The 23,381-nt window shown below is 42.1% G+C and overlaps 1 protein-coding gene across 3 annotated transcripts in view; it reads left to right on the top strand.

The window, feature by feature from the left end:
* Positions 1–22,300, top strand: part of SMC1A (structural maintenance of chromosomes 1A) — a 46,125-nt gene extending 23,825 nt beyond the window's left edge. The window contains exons 20-26 of one of the 3 annotated variants that reach the window (XR_006340169.1): positions 6,466–6,622; positions 7,017–7,171; positions 7,283–7,434; positions 8,538–8,607; positions 8,890–9,000; positions 20,944–21,075; positions 21,684–22,300. Coding sequence is in view for 2 of the 3 variants with exons in the window: in XM_043897868.1 (XP_043753803.1) it covers positions 6,466–6,622; positions 7,017–7,171; positions 7,283–7,434; positions 8,538–8,607; positions 8,890–9,000; positions 9,425–9,508 (729 nt within the window). In the remaining variant the exon portion in view is untranslated. Of the gene's footprint in view, positions 1–6,465; positions 6,623–7,016; positions 7,172–7,282; positions 7,435–8,537; positions 8,608–8,889; positions 9,001–9,424; positions 15,496–20,943 lie in introns of those variants that run through there. The other 2 variants (XM_043897869.1, XM_043897868.1) reach the window with 2 other exon arrangements.
* Positions 22,301–23,381: the final 1,081 nt, after the last annotated feature.

The raw sequence follows: 23,381 nt of genomic DNA, 5'->3' as shown, positions 1-23,381 counted from the left end.
ATCATTGCCTCTATCTATTAAGGGCTGCAAAATGGTAATTTTCTGATTTTTTTATTCCTCCTATGTTTATTAATTGGATTTCTAAAAAGAACTTTCTCACATCAACTGTTTAGTTCCTTTGAAATACAGTTAGTACAGAGAAGGTAGGATAAATACTTAATTCTTTGCCTTTATTTCTCAGCTTTTAGAGTTGGTTGCCCTTATAACCTTTAAAGGTGACCAGTAAGGTTTCTAATTTATATTTTTTATGAACTTAGTGTTTAAACATATTTTGGTATTTTTCAGTCTGTTTGGAGTCATTTTTCTTTTTGATACTCATATTATCCCATTCTTGGCCATTGGGAGCCACTTCACGTTGAGTTTTGCTATTCTTTTTTTTAGATTTTTATTACGGAAAACTTCATATGCATAAGTAAAATAGTACAGTGCTGCCTCATGGCCATCACCAGTGTCAGCAGTTATCAACTCATGGCCAGACTTGTTTCATGTGTACCCCCACACACGCCATCCTCTCCGCCCTCCCCACCCCCAGGATATTTAAAAGTAAATTCTGGACACTGTGTCTTTTCATTTGTATTGTAAATATTTCAGAATGTATCTCTATAAGAGAAAATTCTTTAAAATATTTAGAATTATCATACTAAAAACCCAATAGCTTAACATTGGAGTTATATGTTATTATATAATTCCTTAATATTAATCTTATGATCAGTATTCACATTTCCCAGATTGTTATACACACACACACACTCTTTGCTTGTTTGAATTGAGAGTCAAATAAAAGGAAAGAAACAGATAATTGATTTAGTGATTGGTTGATGTCTCATTTAATCCAAAAGTTCCTCCTGTCTATTTTTATTTTTCTCTACAATGTTTATTGTTGTTGAAGAAATTTGTTTATTTCTCCTGAAGGATTTTCTACGTTCTATACTGTTGATTATGTCCTGTGGTTTTTAAAATATTGCCCCAGAACAAAGCAAAAAAATGAGTTCTGCTAGACCCTATAGTTCCTGTAAGTGGGTTGATGATCAGTGCTGTTAACTACAGACTCACATGTGTAACTTTTAAAAAGTGAAAGTAATTTTAATACTATATTTTGTTTAACCCAGTATATCCAAAAGAATTAACATTTCAATGGTAAACATTATAAAATTTATTGATGAGATATTTGACCATTTCTCTGTACTGAGTTTTCAAAATTCATTATCTGTTTTACACTTCTAGCATATCTCCATTTGGATGCTAAATTTTCTTCAAAAATACTTGATCTGTATTTAGATATCCTAAAATTTACAATTGAAAACGGAGAACCACATACCCAAGTTGTTCCAAATAGAAGTTTTGTAGTAACTGAATTATCAGTTTTTAAATTTAAATTATCTAACATTTAGTAAAATAAAAATTTTAGTTCCTCAGTCACACTAGCTGCATTTTTCATGCTCAGAAGTGATGTGTGGCTTATGGCCAGTATATTGGACGGCTCAAATCTAGAGGTTTGATTGGATTCAAGTTTGGGGGTTTATTTGGTCAAGACTACTTCAGATGAGGTCGTTACTTCCATCAAGAGGTTTATAACATCTGGTCAGTGGCTCTTTTTGTGTAGTTTGCAGCCATGATGATTATTGCCTAGACCCATTTTATAATTTGTCAAGAGTTGCAAAATGGTCATCTTATTCTATCATTTCTTTATTAGCTAGAACACTGTAAAGAGATTTTCTCTCATCAATTTTTTGGTTACCCTGGGGTATTTTGTATAGGAAAGGCAGGATATATGTGCTGGATTCTTTCTCTTTATCAGTTTATAATGAGTTGGTTCTTTGGCATTCTCAAGATATGGGCACTGAGTTGTTTTCATGTTGTTATGAACTTTTATAAACATTTGATGTGTTGCACTCTTAGGATTATTATCCTTCTTGTTGCATGAAGTTGTTGGCATCTTTGGCCCGTGGGGACTCATTCAAATTGGCTTCTGAATAATTTTGACACAACTCTTGTACTCTTTGATATCTTCCTTGATTTCTGGTGTGTCCATCCAGGCTCATCCTTTACATTTTCCACCCCAGATATGGAATTAGCCATTTCTCTGAGAAGCTCTGACTTCTTTTTGTCAGTTCAGTTCAGTCGCTCAGTCGTGTCCAACTGTTTGCGACCCCATGGGTTGCAGCATGCCAGGCCTCCCTGCCCATCGCCAACTCCCAGAGTTTACTCAAACTCATGTCCATTGAGTTAGTGATGCCGTCCAACCATCTCATCCTCTGTCGTCTCCTTCTCCTCCCGCTTTCCATCTTTCCCAGCATCAGGGTCTTTGCCAGTGAGTCAGTTCTTCACAACAGGTGGCCAAAGTATTGGAATTTCAGCTTCAACATCAGTCCTTCCAATGAATATTCAGGACTGATCTCCTTTAGGATGGACTGGTTGGATCTTCTTGCAGTCCAAGGGACCCTCAAGAGTCTTCTCCAACACCATAGTTCAAAAGCATCAATTCTTCGTTGCTCAGCTTTCTTTATAGTCCAACTCTCACATCCATAGATGACTACTGGAGAAACCATAGCCTTGACTAGACGGACCTTTGTTGGCAAAGTAACGTCTCTGCTTTTTAATACACTGTCTAAGTTGGTCATAACTTTCCTTCCAAGGAGCAAGCGTCTTTTAATTTCATGGCTGCAATCACCATCTGCAGTGATTTTGGAGCCCAAGAAAATTAGTCTGCCACTGTTTCTCCATCTATTTGCCATGAAGTGATGGGACCGGATGCCATATCTTTGTTTTCTGAATGTTGAGCTTTAAGCCGACTTTTTCCACTCTCTTCTTTCACTTTCATCAAGAGGCTCTTCAGTTCTTCTTCACTTTCTGCCATAAGGGTGGTTCATCTGCATATCTGAGGTTTTTGATAGTTCTCCTGGCAGTCTTGATTGCAGCTTGTGCTTCATCCAGCCCATCGCTTCTCATGATGTACTCCGTATATAAGTTAAATAAACACAGTGACTTTTTGTGAGGAATGCTATTATTTAGCGACTACCATCTGGACACTGGAATGTTCATGTCTGCCGGGTTGCTCAGTGTTTCTAGAACTTTTCAGTAGACTGGGCTACAAAATACACTTTATTTTGAAGGAAAAATCTATCATGAGTTCATATTGACACTTCCAATTAAAATTGTAGTTTTTACAGTTTAATATTGATTTTATGTTTGAGTCTCCAATTATTCTTGCTAAAAATCTAGTATACTTACTTTAGTGTATCCTATATATAGAAAATCACACCAAGATATTATTAGTAACAGTTCAATTACTGAGTGCTGTTTAAGATTTCCTTGATGTTCTTTTGGTCCTTAAGCTAAAGGCTTACTGAGCATGGACAGTTGTGTTCCAATGTTTTTGTTTTTTGCTTTTTTTGTGTTCCTGTGTTTTAAAGTGATTTGAAAGGATCTTCTGAGCATTTAACCAGCTTAGTATATAGTCAGGTTTATTTTGTTTAGTTTTCAATTTTTAAAGGATTTTGCTTTTTAGCATTCTGCTTTATTTTTTCCAAATTTAATTTGGAATCTTGTCAAACCTACAGAAAATTGAAAGAATAGTACAGTTGAACACCCATATGCCTTTTCACCTTAGATTGATTAATGAACATTTTCCCAGTTTGCTTTCTCTCTCATCTCTCTTCATTCCCTCCCTTCCTCTGCACTGCACACTTTTTGGTTTTGCTAAACCTTTTGAGGGAAGTTGTAGACTTCAACTCTAAATTCTTCAGCATGCTGGAATAAGGGATTCTTCTCTACAACCACAGTTCAATTTTATACCTAAGAAAATTAATAATAATTTTATATCTAATATTCCACCCATATTAAAATTTCCCTAGTTGTTAGTGTCTTTTGTAGTAGTTTTTTAAGCTATAATCCAGTCAATCCCATGCATTGCTTTTGATTATTCTCTTTAGTTTCTTTTATTTATTTAGTTATTTTCTTTTAATGTAGAGCAGTCTCCCTACTCTTTTTCATGACATTGATCTTTTGAACAGTTTGCATGTTGTCTTGAAGAACAAGATAGTTATGTGTACATTATGAATATGTTAGTTCCTTTTCATGACTGCTTAATTTGTTCCTCCTAACCTTGTATTTCCTATAAATTGGAAGTTTGAACTATTTTGGAGGCTTGATAGGTTTGGGTTAAGTAATTTTTTGGCAAGAACATTTCACTGCATACCATCCTCCAGCCCCATCCCCGCCCCTGGCTGTGCTGAGTGATTTGCGGAATCCTAGTTCCCTGACCAGGGGTTGAACCTGGGCCATGCCAGTGAAAGTGCTGAGTCCTAATCACCAGACTACCAGGAAAGTCCCTGATGTGTACTTTATATTGCATCTCTCCAGAGGCACATGTCAGTGTCCTACTATGCATGATGCTAAGTTTGAGCCTGAGTTAAGGTATCTATTGCCAGATCCCTCAATACTAAGCATACACTTTTCCCATTGTAAGTAATAAGGAATCTTTAGGGTGACTTTTTGGCATCTTGTGAATATCTTGTTCCCCTAACATTTCTTTTTTAACCCAGTGGCTTTCACATTTTGATTCAGCTTAATTTTGTTTTATAATTATGTAAATTCTTCATTTGATTCTAAAACCAGAAGTATAATACAAAGTATGTGAAGAGAAGTTTAGCTTCTTTTCTTGTCTAACTTCACCTCCCTCTATGTGTGACCATTTCAGGTTTTGGATTATCATTTTGTTGTTGTATTTTTAAAATACAAACATACTTTTATGCAAATATATTCACATTCTCTCTCTTAGATAAAAGATAGCATTCTGTTGTGTACCTTTCATATTTTATTTCTACTGAATCCATGAATTGCTCCATAGCAATATATAGAGACAGAGATGTTCAAAAAGGCTTTTCTTAATATATATATATATATATATATATATATATGTGTGTGTGTGTGTATCCTTCCTGTGCTTGAAGTCATTCAGTGGTACCTCACCTACCTTGGAATAAAGCCCAAATTTCTTACACAAGGCATAAAAGACACTTTATCATTGGGCTTCTTCATGTGCCTCCAGCCTTGCCTCTGTCTAGTGCATGTGTGCGCGCGCGTGCACACACAAACACACACACGTACACACAACAACAGTTGCTACTGTTGCCATGTTGAATTGCCCTTTGTTTGGCACTTTTTTTTTTCCTGCACCGCTTGGTGTGCAGAATCTTAATTCCCTGATCAGGTATTGAACCCAGGCTCCAACAGTGAAAACACCAAATCCTAACCACTGGACCACCAGGGAATTCCCGTTTGACTTTTGAAGTTCATTAAAGTTGGTTACTCTTTTGAATTGCTTTGATTTCCTTGAATGAACCATGGGTAAACCCTGGTTTTGCATGTGATATCTGCATAGAAGACTATTCCTTCTCTCCATTCTCACCATTCATCCTAGCGGCCTGAGCTTAAAAATATTCCTGAAAGCCTACCCTAGCCCATATCTGAGTAAGTGCATTTGTGTGCTGACCCGTCACCGTCTGTTTATCATTGTTTGGGTATTCACCATATGAGATTGTTTAGTTATATACATTCCTCTGTTACTCCATGAGCTCTATTAGTACAGGAGCCCAGGCTCACGGGATATGAGGGGCCAGTGCCTGGTGTTGGAAGGCATTTAGTAATATTTATTGACTAAAAGTGACAGAAAGGCACAAGCCCAGATATGCATTGCAGTATCCATAAGACTTAAAACCAAGTTCAAGTGGAATTTGCTCAGGTGTAGTGATCTGAGCAGAAAATGTCATTGTCTTATTCATTGTAGCGCTGTAAATGGAGTCCAGACCAGCCTGTGTGGGAGCCTGTAGGTCACCCTGAGATGGTGCTCGCTCATGACCTTGGCTGAGAGCCAGAGAGGGGTACCATCAGCTGAGAGATGGAGAGGCTGACAGGGCCTGGGGGAAGAGCTTTATTATTGTTGTTCAGATGCTCAGTTGTGGCTGACTCTTTTGCGTCCCCAAGATTGCAGCACGCCAGGCTTCCTTGTCCTTCACCATCTCCTAGAGCTTGTTCAAACTCATGTCCATTGAGTTGGTGATGCTATCTTGTCCTCTGTCGTCCCCTTCTCCTCCTGCCTTCTATTTGTCCCAGCATCAGGATTTTTTCCAGTGAGTCAGCTCTTCACATCAGGTGGCCAAAGTATTGGAGCCTCAGCTTCAGCATCAGTCTTTCCAGTGAATATTCAGGGTTGATTTTCTTTAGCATTGACTGGTTTGATCTCCTTGCAGTCCAAAGGGGAAGGGCTAGAGATGCGAAAAGTGACGTGAGCCTGTAATTTCTAGGGACAGTGGGAAATGGTTACTTTGTTCAGGATCTGATGAGAGGAGCAGGGTTGGGAAAAAGAACCTGCATGGACCTTCTGCATGGGAGCAGGCCACCGCTGGATCAGGTATCTCTGTGGGGCCTGGCCCTTCTTAATGCTGCTGGGCCTGGGCTTTGCAGGATGCCCAGGCTGAGGAGGAGATCAAACAGGAGATGAACACGCTGCAGCAGAAGCTGAATGAGCAGCAGAGTGTGCTCCAGCGTATTGCTGCCCCCAACATGAAGGCCATGGAAAAGCTGGAAAGTGTCCGAGACAAGTTCCAAGAGACCTCAGACGGTAAGAGTTTGTTCTTTTACTCAGGCCTAAGATGAAGGCAGGAGTCTGGAGGTATGGCAGGGGCCTGTTGTACATAACAACAGCTCCTGTTTTTACATGCTTTCTTACTCAAAACTCCCAAGAACCCAAAGTAGTAGGGATTATCACATCTGTTTTTGAATAGAGAACTGCTGAGGTTTAGAGAATGAATGACCTGCTTAAGGTCACATAGCATGTGATCAGCCCACTGGACACAGGTGATTGTGGAATTGTCTTCCTGGGCCCCTCCCCAGGCATTCCTCTCCCTGTGGGATGTCCCTGCTCTGTGTATAGTCACTTGTTTTTGTCAGAGCATGGATCTCAGCCTTGGCAGAGCCTGGGTACTGAGGGGTCACCTGTCTTTCCCTTGTGGTAGAATTTGAGGCGGCCCGAAAGCGAGCCAAGAAGGCCAAGCAGGCATTTGAACAGATCAAGAAGGAACGCTTTGACCGCTTCAATGCCTGTTTTGAATCGGTGGCCACCAACATTGATGAGATCTACAAGGCCCTGTCCCGTAACAGCAGTGCTCAGGTAGGCTGGAGCCCCTTGCCCAACTGACCCCTACCCATCCTCATTTAACCTTCCCTCTAGGCTTCCTGTTCTCATCCCAATCTAGACCTGACCCATCTCCTTTCCCCCTAGGCGTTCCTGGGCCCTGAGAACCCTGAGGAGCCCTACTTGGATGGCATAAACTACAACTGTGTGGCTCCTGGCAAACGTTTCCGACCCATGGACAACTTGTCAGGGGGGGAGAAAACAGTTGCTGCTCTGGCCTTGCTCTTTGCCATCCACAGGTAAGGCTGTGCCCCCTGCAGGGCAGTTGGTGGAGACTGCTGAGGCCACTGGAGGCTCTGGGGTCCAAGGATATGCATAGATCTGCAGAGGTGAAGATGATCTGGTGGACTCTGGATTGCATCTGTTTCCCTCCCTGCTGCAGCATATCTGTCCTTGGTTTCCTGGACTTATCTTCCCAATCCACCCTCATCCATTCAGCATGCCCTCCCCTGCATGTATTCAGTCCCACCGCCAAGCTTTTGCTCACATGGTTGCTGGCTCATAAGCCCTTTCATGCAAATCTAGCTTGGCCATCACCTACCACCCCTTCACATTGCATTCTCCTCCTCCTGTTCTTCTAGGAAGCCTGCTTCAACCACTGTGGCATACCCTGATATCCCCTTCCTAAATGCCAGTAGGACTTGAATCTGACTCCCCCCTACAACTTAGTGCTTGATTGTACAGCGTCAGTCAGTGAGCATTTCTTGATGGCTGCTCTTTACCACACCCTGTTGGGGGATTAGGGACACAGATGAGTCAGACATGGTTTCTATCCTCGAGGAGCTCATGGTCTAGTGGAAGCCAGATGTGTAAACAGACAGTGAGCTAAATGTTGTAACTGGGTGAGCGTGTGTGCTGTTGGATGCACAGAGGAGAGCCACCAACCCAATCTGGGAGGGTATGGGTGACCAAGAAAGGCTTTCAAGGGCAGGTGACACTTGAGCAGGAAATGCAAAGGATAAGTAGAAGTTAGCCAGGGAGACCAGTAGGCATTCCGAGGCAGAGACAGGGAGAAATGGTGTGAGTGGGTAGGTGAGGGTCGACCTCCAGGTAGCTTGGTCAGTATGACCAGAGCCTAGGACAGCTTTATCTCCTCAACCAACCTGGACATTCCAGAGAGGACCATGTCTTTTGGTTCTGCGGGATCCTGGAGCGCAGAGATGGATGCAAAGGAGAGTTCCGTTGGTGTACTGGCCTTTAGGGACTCAGGCAACATTCAGACCTGGGGTTTTTAGTCTCTGAAGAAACGGAAGGGGGTGCCGGCCTGTGTGATGGGCCCTAGGGCTGTCATGCCCTGCCTCTGCTCCCATCAGTATCAGCTTACCTACCGGTTCCCTCCCAGCTACAAGCCAGCCCCTTTCTTCGTCCTGGATGAGATCGATGCTGCCCTGGATAACACCAACATTGGCAAGGTGGGTACAAGGAAAGTGGGGCCCGGGAAAGAGGCCCCCAATTCGGGGCTGGGTTTCAGGGAACAACTCCTGAGTGTGCCCTAGCCGTTCCTGCCGCCTGTTCTCTGTGCCCGGGAGGCTGGGCTGAGGGTCATCCACACTGTACTAGTCAGTAGCCTCCTCTCAGCCTCTCTTCCCCCAACCCTCCACCCCCTACCCTACCCCACCTGCCTCTGGTTCTGATATAAGCCAGGGAGTGTTAGGGCCTCAGCCCTACTAAATGCTCGGTGGCCCCTCCCACAGGTGGCAAATTACATCAAGGAGCAGTCAACTTGCAACTTCCAGGCCATCGTCATTTCTCTCAAGGAGGAGTTCTACACCAAGGCTGAGAGCCTCATTGGAGTCTACCCTGAGGTAGGGCGGGCCTGGCTCAGGAGCCAGCCCCCACTCCCTGCCTGACACCCCAGGGCAGGAAGGGAAGGCTGCAGTGGAGGGGGCACGGGGGGTGGGAGAGCATAGGGACTCAGTTCATGAACAGCTTCGTTGGAGCCCTGTCCTGGAGGCTTACCAGGCCAGCTGGGCAGGGCCATTGAATTTGGGGACAGATAGAAAGGCAAGGCAGAGGCACCCAGAGAGAGAAAATGACAAAAGTGCAGAAATAGGCAGGTAGAGAAGGAACATGGGACTGAGCAAATCTTCTCACACCCAGAGAACCAGAGCCTGGGCTTTGGGCAGGTATGTAGGGAGGAGGGTTTGAAGCTCCCCAGTCCTAGGGCACTAGACCCCTCTTAATTCTCTCCTTACAATTTTATTTTTCTTTTTCTCCCTCCTCCTTCAGCAAGGGGACTGTGTGATCAGCAAAGTCCTGACCTTCGACCTCACCAAGTACCCAGATGCCAACCCCAACCCCAATGAGCAGTAGCAGTAGTTCTGCCCTCCTACCCTGTCTGGATCCTTAAGCTGCCCCTCTCCCAATCTCTGGATATCTGATTCCCAACCTTCCCCTACTTCCTGTCCCTGTTTGGTATAATCATGGGATTTAGGCACTGCTGTCAAGCACGAAGAGGAACAGAGGTGATGTTAGTTCTGGAGCAAAAATTCCTGAGCTTCAGGGAGCATCCTGGCCTCTGGAAGGAGGTGCTGAGCTGAGCTGAACTGAGCTGAACAGGGCCATCTGTCCATCCCCCTTTCCTCCCTTCCAGACCTTCTCCCATCATCCATAATCATGGGTCCTTTGGGCCCCCTTGCATTTTGCTTGTGTGTGGGTATGTATGCGTGTGTATATGTATCCGCATGTGCGCATGTGGGTGTGCTTGCAAAATAATAAACAGATATTAGAGACCCATTTTAGAAGGAGCCTAGGATGAATTTGATTCCAAGAGAGCTTAGTATGACAGCACCCCGGAGCTGGGCAGAAGTATTCCGGACCTCATAGGATTCAGGCAGTTACGTGAAACCGCCCTCATTCATGTTTTCGTTCATTTTGTGTGTTTGTCAGACACATACTGAAAACCTTTTTGTCAGACTCTATGCTAGGAATACAGAACTGAGTCAGACATGATCTCTACTCTCCTGCTAGGAAGATGCTAATTCATGAGTTCCCGTGGTTAGCTGAATCAGGTAAAGGTGCTTTGAATTTGAAAAGAGGACGATCACCTCCAGGCTTTCCGGAGGTCACTTTTTAGCTGGACCTTAAGTTGGTAGGATTTGGTTGGGTACTAGGAGCAGAGCCTGGGCTCTGGGGACAGTTCTAGTCCCATTTTTTATTACTTTCTAGTTTGACGCTGGGCAAGTCATTTGACCTTTCTGTGCCTCAGTTTCTTCATTTATACAATGGGGCTAACAGTATTTACCTACCTCATAGGATTTAATGATGTCAAACTCCTCACTGGAGGCCTTATCCTTGCTTAGAGCCCAGTAGGTGCCAACACCTCAGAATACAAGTCTTCACATGCCTAATGCCTGAGGGCTTCTGATCCCAATTGTTAAGGACAGAAGGAGCCTCCAGATTTGGGAGATGCTGAATGCTCTGGTTATTGGAAAAGTTCCAGGTCATTGATGGGGTTTACCTGGTAAGTGGAGGGCCTAAGGAACCCTATAGCTTAAATCACATATAACTGAGTGCCTAGATCTCAACCTGGGTTGTGAGGAGGTAGGGGAGAGGTAGCCTGGGCCACATCCTGGCTGAATGCGTGTGATGTTCCTTTTGGGAAATAACTGTGTTAGTTGCAGAGGTAGCTCAGTGTGCTGCCATGAGATCAGTCTTTGCTTCTTCACATCATCAGACCATCATCACCTTGTCCTGATCTGTATACTACATTTTTGTTTTTTAAAAGTTTAATCAATTGTAATTACCCAAGTAATGAGTGAATTTTCTTTTTAAGAAATTAGAATGTTGCAAATAATGGTAGTCATTCAACTACCATTCCCCATCCCATCTTAATTGCTGTAATGTCTGTTGTACATCCATCTTAACTTTAAGACTTTTACATGTGAATTCATTGACTATATTGTGTTTAATGCAGGTGATGTATTGACTCATTCTGCAGTTTTCTTTCTTTGCCTAGCTATATTTTTGAGATCTATGCATGTTGCTAAATGTAGAAGCAGTTCATCCTTTGTAATTGTTAGGTAGATTGCCATTATGTGACTCTACCACATTTTATTTACCCACTTCTCATATGATAGTCTGTTTTCTGTTTTTGCTTTTATAGGATGCTAAGCAGGAGCATTTGTGTGTGTGTGTGTGTGTGTGTGTGTGTGTGTGTGTATGTGTGTGAAAACTTACCTAGGGTGGATTACTAGAAGCTAAATTGCAGAGTCATAGGCTATTTATACTTTTGTTTTTAATAGATACTTCCAAATTGCCCTCCTGTGCTATTTACCCAGTATTTTTCTTGAGATTGTCTTAGGTCTAATATTGTTATCTACTTTAGTTTCATCCTAAGTAGCGATAACCGTGAAACAATGGGTTTGATGTGCTAAGTATGTAATTTTCTAATTCATATTAAAAGGGACAACTATCAAAACAAATTTATCTGTGCTCAACCAAAGAAATCACATACTGCTTGTGGTGTGTGTGCCATAATTTGGGAAATGCTGGCATATGTGGAAAAGCACAATTTGGGAGTCACCCTGATTCAAATCCTAGCTGCAGAAACTTGAGCCCGTTAGTTCACCTCCCTGAGCCTCGGTTTCCTCACGAAGGAAAGGAGATAATATACACCTACCTTGCAGCCATGTAAGGAAGATGAAATATATCTGAAGCTATTTGGCTGACATCTAGGTCATCACAGGCTTTTAAAGGTAGTAATTGCTATTCTTCCCACTTTACAGATGAGGAGACTGAGGCCCAGGAAGGTGAAGTAACCCAGCTACCAGGTAGCAGTGAAGGTTTGAACCCAGGCCCTCCAATTCAGTCTTGTGTTTTCTCCATTGTGAGGGTGGTTATCAACCTTGGCTGTTCATTGGAATCACCTGTGAAGCTTTTTCTTTTCCTTTTTTTTTTTTTCTGTCTGCACTGTGTGGCTTTCAGGATCTCAGTTCCCCAACCAGGGATTGAACCTGGGCTGTGGTAGTGAAAGCCCAGAATCCTGACACCAGTGAACTCCCTCTTTTTCCTTTTTAAGAATCAAAGCAATATATACACCAGTTAGAAAATAAAATAATACAGAAGGGCTTATAATGAAAAGCAGCAGTTCCTTGCTGCACTCCCATGTCCAAAGGATGTGGAGCTCCTTGCTCTGGTCCCACGCCTGGAAATCTAATTCAGTAGGTGTGGATGATAATCTGGGTAACTAATCCCTACCTCATGAGGTGGAAAGCATTACATGAATTGCCTCAGGCTAAGGCCCTGGCACATAGGAACACAAATGCTACAAAGGATTTAAATCCTGAGGCTCAGAGAGGTGAGATGACTTGTCTTCAGATCCCAGTGGTTCCGTTGCAGAGCCTAGACTTCAACTAGGATCTTCTCTGTTTGCCCAGTGCTTTCTCTTGTGTCACACTGCCTCCTATCATCACAAGACAACACACACTCAGTGCAGGCTGTGCCCAGAAGAGAGCGGACACTGTGGTGTGTTTCCAAGAGCCAGCTGGACCTGAGTGAAATCCCTAGGGCTAGTTGGAGGACACTAGGTTGACTCCCTTATGTTCTGGACCTAGTAGCCTTAGTCTGGGGACACAAACATGAATCAAATCTTTATCCTGTCCTTGAGGATCTCAGTGTCTAGTTGGGGAGGCAATTTATAAAACAATGTGATTAGCACTGTGACAGGAGCATGGATAAAGGAAGAGCATCTAGCTTAGGTAGAGGTTCAGGGAAGACATCCTCTAGTCTAGGAGGTGAAACCTGAGCTGAGTCTCAAAGGACTGGTAGGAATTAGCCAGTTGAGGAGTTGGAAGGGATTTCCAGATAGTGGGAACAGTATGCACAAGACCTGCGGTCAAGAAACAGCCCACCAGTTCAGAAATACTGAGCCATAAGGTTTCCTGGGCTGGGGAAAAGTAGCAGGAAGTGAAGCTGGAGAGGTAGTCAGGAACCAGATTTGAAGTGAGTCGTAAGAACCTGGCTATATAACAGATTTACCTCATAGAACACTTTGGTTCCCTAACTGGCTGTATACCAGAAACACAGGGTGCATCCTGGATGACACCCCCCCCCCCCCACCTAAAAATTGAGTTTCCATAACTGGGTGGGGGCCTCAGGATCTGGAGAGCTTATAAATGTGAGGATGTCTAGGGTGCAGCCAGGTTTGGGAACTGTGGGTTGGAGACAGCAGAGGAGACTAGATAAGAAACAAACCCCTCCTCCAACTAATAAAAAAATTAAAAAAAAAAAAAAGAAACAAACCCCTTTCTGGCTAACCAGTGTGGAAGCAGATTAGGTTAGATGCTCAAGCTGTATGCTCCCTTAGTTTCCCAGTTCAATTCTCACACTGTTTTATATTTGCCTGTTTTCTCTCTCCAAATAAGCTATAAGCCCCACAGGAGTGGGTGTGGGGCTATCTTGCTACTAGTATACCCCCAGCAAAAAGCACAGTGCCTGACCCCAAACAGGCATCCAAAAAATAGTTTTTGAATGAATGAATGCATGTGTGAAGGAGAAAATGGAGACAGATTAGTTAGGGAACTATTGAAAATACTAGGCTACTGAAGGGCAAGGGCAGTGGGACTGGATTGGAGATGATAAGGTGTGAGCCATTAAAGGAAGAGATGTGCTTCATCTTGGTGACTGATAATTGGATGTGAAGTGTGACTGGGAGGATAGAATGAATGCTCGTTAATAGCCAAGATTCCTACTCTGTCCCAGTCATTCTCCTTCATCATTCATTTGAATCAGAATCTCCTTCCAGCCTCCTCAGCAATTGAAATTCCTCAAGTTAAGTAAACATTCTATGTGTGCTGTGTGGTCTCCCCCTCCTCCCCAGCCATTGATTCATTCATTGAGTTCAATAAATCTTGGCTAAGCACCTCCTGTGCCCTTCCAAGGTGGAACTCTGACTCCCTCTTTCCTACCTCAGATGTTTTTGAGGGCTTCCCCAGACAAGACTTAACATCCCTTATACAGTAACCTAAAGGGAGATAACTCAAACACCAGACCTGTAAGGGAACCTACAGACTTCGTCCAGTCCCCTCCTGAGGCTCTCAGTGGGGAAGAAACTTGCCTAAGGCCCCACTACTAGGAAATGTAGGAGCCAGAACTGGAACCTAAGTTCCCTTTCCACATTGCCCCTAGAGCCTTGATTTCTCCCATTGCAGATCAGAACAGGCAGAAAAGGCCAAGGAGAAGGTTGGCCTTTGAAGGTCACTGGTACTGGACAGGCGAACAAGAAGCTTGCCAGTTACACTGCTCCCTTTTGGAAGCCCTCAGCAGACCTGCCATGCCCACAGTCCCTTTTAAGGGATTTCTTAAGCATGAGTTGCCATGCTCTGTACCATGTGACCTCACAATCCTGGCCAAAGATGACAAAGTTGGGATAGTATCTTACTCATGGACATCCAGTCTCTAAGCTGGACAATGGCCTATTAGGTGGACTGATGTAAGAACTCCACCTCCTAGCCATGGCCTGTATGAGATGACAAACGTATGAAACAATCAGATCCTTTTTCAGGGAGGCTGAATGTGAGGCATTCAGAAGAAGTGAACAATTAGAATTTAGCAAGGCAGAGACGTGGTGGATGAGGGATGTCAGAAACTGAATAGCAAAAACAAGGAGAAAGCTGCAAAAACCATGAAGCATGTGAGAATGTGGGGCCACAGGTAGCAGAAGCCATGAAGCAGCAAGACAATGGGCCAAAAGGACAGAGAAGCCATGAAGCAATAGGAGCCACAGTGTAGCAGTAGCCTAGAGGAACAGAAACCATGAGACAAAACCCTGAATCTGTGAGATCCACGGAGCAGCAGAAAGCTTGAACAGACAAGATCCATGAGGCAGCAGAAGCAATGGAAACTGCAAGAGCCTCAAGGTAGCTGCAACCGTGTGGCAGTGAGGCAGCAAAAATCAAAGAGGCAGCAGGATAGACCAGGCAAGCAGAAGTTACAGCACAGAGAAGCCCCCGATTAATTGGAACTGAAGCCCCAGAAGCCAGGAAACTGCAGGAGCCAGGAGGCCCAGAAGCTGTGCCCCGAAGGCCACGGGCTGGCATGGAGGGGAGCAGAGAGAAGGTAGTCAGTAGCAGTAGGAGGAGTATAAACACTGCCAGAAAGAAGTTGAGTCACCATTTTGAGAAGCACTAGAGAAGGGAGCAACAGATGCCTGCAGCTGAGGGGGTGACAAGATAAGCCAGGCTCTAGCGCTGCTTTGGATCATGAACCATTTTCAAGTTTCTGTTCTGTGAGGCTGCCTGTGTAGCTGTTTTTGTCTTCCTTATTTCCCTGTGAATGCTTCAATAAATCTCCATCACTAAGCTGAGTGTGTCTGTTCCTTATAATCTAAAAAAGGTTAACACTGGTGTGCACTTTAGATGGGTGGAGAATAGGGCAGAAGATCTCACAGGTAGGTTTGAACCAAGGCACAGGTGGAAATTCATTCTCACACCCTCACTGGCACAGGAACTTTTCATTCACTTACTCATTAGCTTCTTTTTCTCATCCAGTCAATCATTTATTCATTACTTCCTGGGTAACTCATTCATTCACTTATCATTCATGCAATAGTATAAGCATTTGCTCATTTGTTCTTTCCAGTATTCACTTGGTCATCACTTTGCCATCCATTCATTCAGCAAGCATATATTGAGCTGTAGCATGTCAAGCCCTGTGCTTGATTCTGGAGATAAGATATATTCCCTGAACTCCAGGAATTCAATTTACCTGGGGGCTCAGGTAATTAAGCAGATAGTGCACCAACTGTGACAAAAGAACTGCCAAGTGTAGATGAGGCAGAGTAGAGAATATGACCATTAGGTGGTTCTTCCTGGGGTGGGGTGGGATGGAGGGAGTTTTCAGGAAAGCCTTAATAGAGAAGGGGGCACTTGAAGTCTTGAAGGAAAGAATTTCTGTTTACCATGTAGAAACAGAGGAAAGAATATTGCCAACAGAAGAACTGCCTAAGAAAGATATATAGTGTGAAAGCACATGGATTTTGGGGGGAGCAGTGGAAGAAGTGGAAGCCAGGCAATCAATTCTATGGGCAATAGGAAACCGAAGAAGGGTTTAAAGCAGGGAAGTGACAGATTGGTATTTTAGGAAGATGACTCTTAATAGCTGGTATGAAGGATGGTTAGGGGCATGAAACATTGACATAAATAACATTTGACTAAAGAACATGCATGTGTCATAATTAGAGGCATGAATGAATACTTGGGAGTTACTGAGAAGGGAGGAAGTTCTGCCAGTGGACTAAGGAAGACTTTGGAAGAGGTGGAATTTGAACTAAGCCTTGAACAATAGGGAAGATTCCAACTAATGTAGATAAGGAGTAATATTTTTTCCAAGCAAGTATGGCAAGTCTGGGTTAACGAATATTCCAGTTTGACTGCAGTAAAGCTACATTTAAGGGAGAGGTAGGAAGGGAGACTGCAAGGTTTCTCAAAGATTTTTATATTCTGTTGCCATTAGGTCTGCCGAGAACAAGGGGGTTTGGGGAGAGGGAGTAAGTGGTGGGCAGGAATGTCCTTTTTCTGTTTTTTAAAAATTTTAAATACATGTTCATTTTAAAATAGAGGTAATGCATACACATTGTTCAGAAAACAAATCAATAAATCAGTACTGAAAAGGAGTACTGACCCACATGCCCCCATCCCTACTCTACCATCTTGTTATTAGCATCCATTTTTAGTTATTTCTTCTGATTGTTATTTCCATATCTAAATAATATTCCATATGATGTGTCTTTCATGTCCTGCTATGACAGATGAGGATTTAGATAATTTACACCAAGTTCAACTCTTGTCCTTCCTGCTTCTAATATGATTTAGTTTCTCTGTTAGATAACTTTTCTGAGGGGCTTCCCTGCATGATAGCTCAGTTGGTAAAGAATCTGCCTGCAATGCAGGAGATCCTGGTTCGATTCCTGGGTCAGGAAGATACCCTGGAGAAGGGATAGGCTACCCACTCCAGTATTCTTGGTCTTCGCTTGTGGCTCAGCTGGTAAAGAATCCACCTGCAATGTGGGAGACCTGGGTTTGATCCCTGGGTTGGGAATCTCCCCTGGAGAAGGGAATGGCTACCCACTCCAGTATTCTGGCTTGGAGAATTCCATGGGCTGTGTAGTCCATGGGGTCACAAAGAGTTGGACATCTACCATCTTGTTGTTAGCATCCACTTTTAGTTATTTCTTCTGATTGTTATCCCCACTTCTAAGTAATATGCCATATGATGTGTCTTATGTCCTGCTATGACATAAGGATTTAGATAATTTACACCAAGTTCAACTCTTGTCCTTCCTGTTTTTAATATGATTTCGTTTCTCTATTAGATAACTTTTCTGAATTTAAGCAACACTGATTCCTTGTTCCATGAGCGAGAGACCACTTTTCTGAACCAGAACTTTGTTAGATGAGAATACCTTTCCTATTTGCCTTCTTCCCCACTGCTCAACCTCTCAACTTCTATCATCTGGTCTTTTATATGTCAAAGTTGGTAACATTGGATTCTATTCTGTAATCATGATTAAGGCTTTTTCTGTGTGTGTTGTCTATAGTTTGATCCTAAAAGTTTAAAAGCAATAAACAGTTAATATTAACATGACTGTAAATATTGTTCATGCAGAGCCAGTCGATGTACTTTTATGATTTTTTCCTTGTAGCAGTTTTTCGTTTTTTGGAAGTTTCTAATTCTGTTTCTCTTTTACTATTTTACTTTTTCATATATTCCATTTTTTCTTTTCAAAAATCTCTATTACATTAGGTACACCAAGTCAACCGCCCCCCAAACAAAAAAGACCACCTTCTTGGAGCCCTGCATCCCTTTCTCAAATCTGGACTAGTTGTTCTCCAGACCTGATGCATGACTATCATTTTGGAACTTTCCTTCACAGCTTTCCTTGGCTATATGATTATTAACTGGTGGTTCCCAGGGTTTTTGTTGTGTCTGTTTTTTTCCATTGTTTTGATAGTATACATCCTCAAGTAACTTCTCAGAAAGGTTGTATAGGAGATAGACTTCCTGGATACTGTATTCCATTCTTATGCTTGGATACAAAGTTTCATTTCTTTGGGGCTTTTTTTGTTTGATTGATTGATTGATTGTGGTTTTGTGGCTGTACCTTGAGGCATTCGCAGGATATTAGAATATTAGCTCCCTGACCAGGGATTGAACTCATGCCCCCTGCAGTGAAAGCACAGAGTCTTACCACTGGATCACCAGTGATGTCCCCTAAAGTTTGAGATTCAACACCATTTTCCCACAGAACTTTGAAGTCTCATTGCTCTTATGTAAATTAACTCATTTATTTCTTCTGTCTTTCTGGGACCTCAAAGACATGAATGTTAGATTTTTTCTTATAGTGTCACAGGTCCCTGAGGTTCTGTTCACTTTTTTCCTAGTCTATTTTCTCTCTTTTTCCAGATTGGGTAATTTCTGTTGTTCTATATTCCATTTAGCTGATTCTCTCCTCTGTCCCTTCCTTTTTTGCCATCCATCCATTTTGTTTGGGTTATTGTATTTTTCAGTTCTAAAATTTCCATTTGATTCTTCTTTGTATCTTCTATTTCTTTACTGACAATTTGTATTTTTTCACTTGTTTTAAGCATATTCCTTATTGTCCATTAAGGCATTTTTATGATGGGGCTCCTTAAAAACCCTTGTCAGATGATTTTTAACATCTCTGTCATCATGGTGTTGAGTCTATTGAGTGTCTTTTCTCATTCAAATTGAGATTTTCTTGGTTCTTGGTATGATGAGTGATTTTCTGTTGAAACCTGGGGATTTTGGGTATTGTTTAAATATGAGGATTACTTAAATATCTTGTTTTACCTTGCCTCCTCAGACACTTCGAGCAGTGAAAGAGGAGACACTGACTTGTTACTATCAGATGGGCATGGAAGTCCAGTATCCCCACTCAGTGTCTGTTCATACCCCAGAGGGAGGGTTTCCTCATTACTCTTAGATGAGTGTGGGAGTTTGGCTCCCCACTCAGCCTTCCCAAACACTACTCCAGTGAGGAGGGGAAAAGTTACTCTTTATAGTCAGCAAAGGTAGAAGTCTAGGCTCCCCACTTGGCCTTTGCTGGTGGGACTACAGTTTTTCCTGTGGTGTTTGGCTGGAGTAGAATGGTTATTATCTAATTACCATCTTATCCAGCACCAAGTCTAGGATATGTGAGGTAAAAAGGAAACCAAGAGAAATCACCACCACGTTGCTCCTCTGCTACTGAGGTCCTCAGCAGGTTTGCCTTCTCTCCACCTCTCAGTCTTATGTTTATATGTAATGTCCCAGGATTTTAGCTGTACTTGGGGAGAGGAATAGGGAAAAGTACTTCTACTCCATTCACTCCACTCTTTAAATAGTAACTTTTTGAAAACTGTATTTGTGGTATTTAAAAATTTCCTAATTATGTGTTTAAGTTTTGGGATTTGTCATTCATTGCATTGGTCATTGGTTAGGCCTCTTCATTTTGAAATTCTTTAATTCTGGGAAATTCTCTTATATTCTTTGGTCAAATTCTTTGATACGTTCCTCTTTTCTGTTTTTGTTGTTGTTCTCTCCTGGAACTCATTAAAGTGGAGTGTTAGACCTTCTGAATTTATCTTTTGTATTTTTATCTGTTCTCTCTACTGCTGCCACACTTCTTACCTCCATCCTTCCCCTTCCTAGTTTTCTCTCTCCCTTTGTTTACTTTCTGGAAGAAGATTTAACTTTATTTTCCAACTCTTCTCTTGCATTTCTTTTCTTCCCTTCTTCTTATTTCCTTTCTTCTTTTCTTTCTCCCCTTCTTCCTTTTTGCACTGGGTCTTTGTTGTCCCACATGGGCTTCCTCTAGTTGTTTTAAATGGGGGCTGCTCTCTAGTTGCGATACACAGGCTTCTCTAGGCACGTGGGTTCAGTAGTTGTGGTTCACCGGCTCTAGAGCACAGACTTGGCAATTTTGGCGCATAGGCTTGGTTGCCACGCAGCATGTGGGATCTTCCTGGACTAGGGATGGAATCTGTGTCCCCTGCATCGGCAGGCAGATTCTTAACCACTGGACCACCAGGAAAGTCCTACATTCCTCTTTTTGCCAATCACATTTTAAAATGTCCAAATATCCATTCATGTTATCTTTTCTTATAGCATCCTGTACTTGTTTAATGGATGTACTATTATCTTGAATCTCTCTTGGAGTAATAGAGGTGTTTTTATATTTCATTGTGTTCTTTTATTTCCTTTAGGATTTGTTTTTTCCCCCATTTGCTTATTTTGGTCTCTTTCAATTTGTAATCTTTTCTCAGATCCCTGGTAATGTATAGTGGTTTGCTCATATTTAAGAACACAGCAATAAAATTGGATTCAAAGCTCTGTGTATGGGGTACAGGGCTAGGTGACAGGTGGCTTACCTTTAGAATGATTGGAAAATAGCTGACTACTATGCTATGCCAAAACACAAAGATCTTTCTCTGAGCTTGTTCAATTGCCTTAGAAAAGAAATGTCTGGTTTTGCCTAATGGGTAGACACCTGGCTACTGTGAATTGTACACAGAGGGGTGGGTTAACAGTTCAATATACAGCTTCCCAATTTATCACCGTTTTCAGACCAACATCTCACTCGTACTCTATATCATACCTGGCATTGTTAAGACCCAAGACACTCCAGGCTACTGCACAGAAAGATCAGCTCCACCTCAGTGGCATCACCTCCATGCATACTCCAGGCTGTGGCTTCCTTCACCATGCTTCATCAATCATCAATCCTCCATTTTCTTCCTATCTTCCAGACATTTGGAATCTCTTTCGCTGATGGACCTGCTCCTGACGGACATTCTCTTCATCATTGTGTTTTTATACTTTTTTAATTCCTTTACTATTATTTTAGCAAGGTTTCAGGTGGGAGTGGAGATAAACATGTGGTAAGTCTGCCATCTTGTCCTAGAAATCTACTAGTCTACTTATAACTGTTTATTTTTTACTTTTCTGATAATCTTCGTATCTTTAAATAATATACAATTTTTTTCTATTTATCAACTTACCACTTTTAGACATTATCTGTTACTTCCTGCTATTAATACCACCAACTGCCCTCCTACCATACCCCTAATATATAGACATGTCATTAATTATATGTCCTCTATTTCTTACCTTTGTACATTTAAATAATAGATTTATACTCCCTCTTTCAATCTCTCAACTTCTCTCATTTATACTTTTATATATTAACAAGATTAATAATATTTACATTCTGTTCAATAACCAAAGTTAAATCATCCATACTTTGCTAACAGGTCATTCTAAAAGTTTAAAGTCAATACAGTGTTTATGTTGTTATGATTATGTAAATGTTGTTCCTAATGCTCCAGTGTCCTAGGATTACATTTCTTTTCTTATACAGTTTTTGTTTTTCCCTGGAGTTTCTAATTGCCTTTCTTTTTTCCTTGCATTGTCTGACTTTATCTCCTTCTTAAGTTGTTCCAAATTCTTAAGGAAAGTATAAAATCATTTGAATCCCCTTTTTCCCCAGATACCTTCCTCCTGGAGCCCTCCGTCTTCCTGCTCCAATTTGGACTGGTTGCTCTGTAGGCCTGCAGCACAACTGTCATCCTGGGACGTCCCTTCATTACTCTTCTGGGTTGGACCCAATCTTTCCTGGACCTTATATCTTCCTCTTTGTTAGTTTACTCCTTTGTAGTGGCCTTTGTAGTTGTTCTCCACCATCCATTCCTCTCCTCCCCCATTGTATTAACAGCTATGCAATTTGAGTGGAATTGACCCCATTGCCAGCTCTAGGTATAGAACTTTATGATATAAACCAATCTGAGTAATCTCCCACATTATCACAGTGATGATTGGTTCAGAGATCATCCAATCACTGAAGCTTTTGTTCAGATTTTGAGGGAAGACATAGCTGTCTTCCCTTGGATATGAACAAAGAAGTATGTAGTCTGATTGCTGTTGTTAGCCATCTTTTGAGCATGTGGAAGGCTTACCTGACAATGGCGCTGACAAATGGAGAAGGCAGAGCCAAGAGAATTACAGAGAAATGGATCCATATTCCTGATCATACCTGGCCTGAAGTCTTCCCTGTCTATGGACTTGTCAGTTAAGTGAGCCAATAAATTGCATTTATTATTTAAGCCAGTTTGAGTTGGGTTTTATATTGCTTGTACATGAAAGCATTATAACTTATATTGTTGCTGTCTCCCTTTAGAGAAGGAAAGTGCATTTTTTGGTTGTATGAGGCACTATATTGTGAAAGCATATTTTTAGAGTAAATCTGGGATGAAATGTATATGTTGGATAACCAAAGGAGTGAACTCTATTGGCTGCCTAGTATTTAAATCTTCATCCTGTTTGGAGGGATTCCTCTTCGTGCGAGTCTCAATGAGAGGCAGGCCCCCACTTCCTCTATGGAAACCAAAGGTGGTTAGACTTCCTCTCCCTGCCCACCAGGCGGCAAGGACCGAATACTCTATTCATAGTTTTGAATCCAGTGTGAACAACACAAAGGAGACAGGAATATATAAGATTAACAAGTGGATGATATATTAGGAGAATATGTTTATAGTATGTAAAACTGACAAAAGATTAATAACTAGAAAAAGAAGATAGTAAATCCAAGAGGAAAATGGGAAAAGGAAATGAGTAATTAACAGAAGGAAAAACTTGAATTAACACAAGGGGAAACTTGAATATATAAAGAGATTTTCAACTCTGCAAATAGAGAAATGAAAATTAAAATAACATTGAGAAATCACTACAAGAATGGCAACATGGAGAAAGTCAGATATCATCAAAGCCCTGATGATGAGAGGAAAAGAAAACTGTGGGTGGAGTGTAAAATGGTACAGGTATTCCAGAGAGTAGTTTGGCAGTACGTCCTGTAGAGTATATGTATACCCTACAACCCAGCAATTGCACTCCTGGGTATATATTCCTGAGAATACTTAACACAGGTCATTAGGGAAATATAGTTGAGGTGGTTTGTTGCAGCATTGTTTATGCTTGCTTGCTTGCTTAGTCGCTCAGTCACGTCCAACTCCTTGCAACCCATGGACTGTAGTCTGCCAGGCTCCTCTGTGCATGGGACTTGCCAGGCAAAAATACTAGAGTGGGTTGTCATTTCCTTCTTCAGAGGATCTTTGCAACCCAGGAATCGAACTGCGTCTGTTGAGTCTCCTGCATTGCAGGAGGACTCTACCACCGAGCTATCGAGGAAACC

Source organism: Cervus elaphus, chromosome X (genome assembly GCF_910594005.1).
Source record: "Cervus elaphus chromosome X, mCerEla1.1, whole genome shotgun sequence".
Lineage (NCBI taxonomy): Eukaryota > Metazoa > Chordata > Mammalia > Artiodactyla > Cervidae > Cervus > Cervus elaphus.
This window is presented reverse-complemented; position numbering and strand designations above follow the sequence as displayed.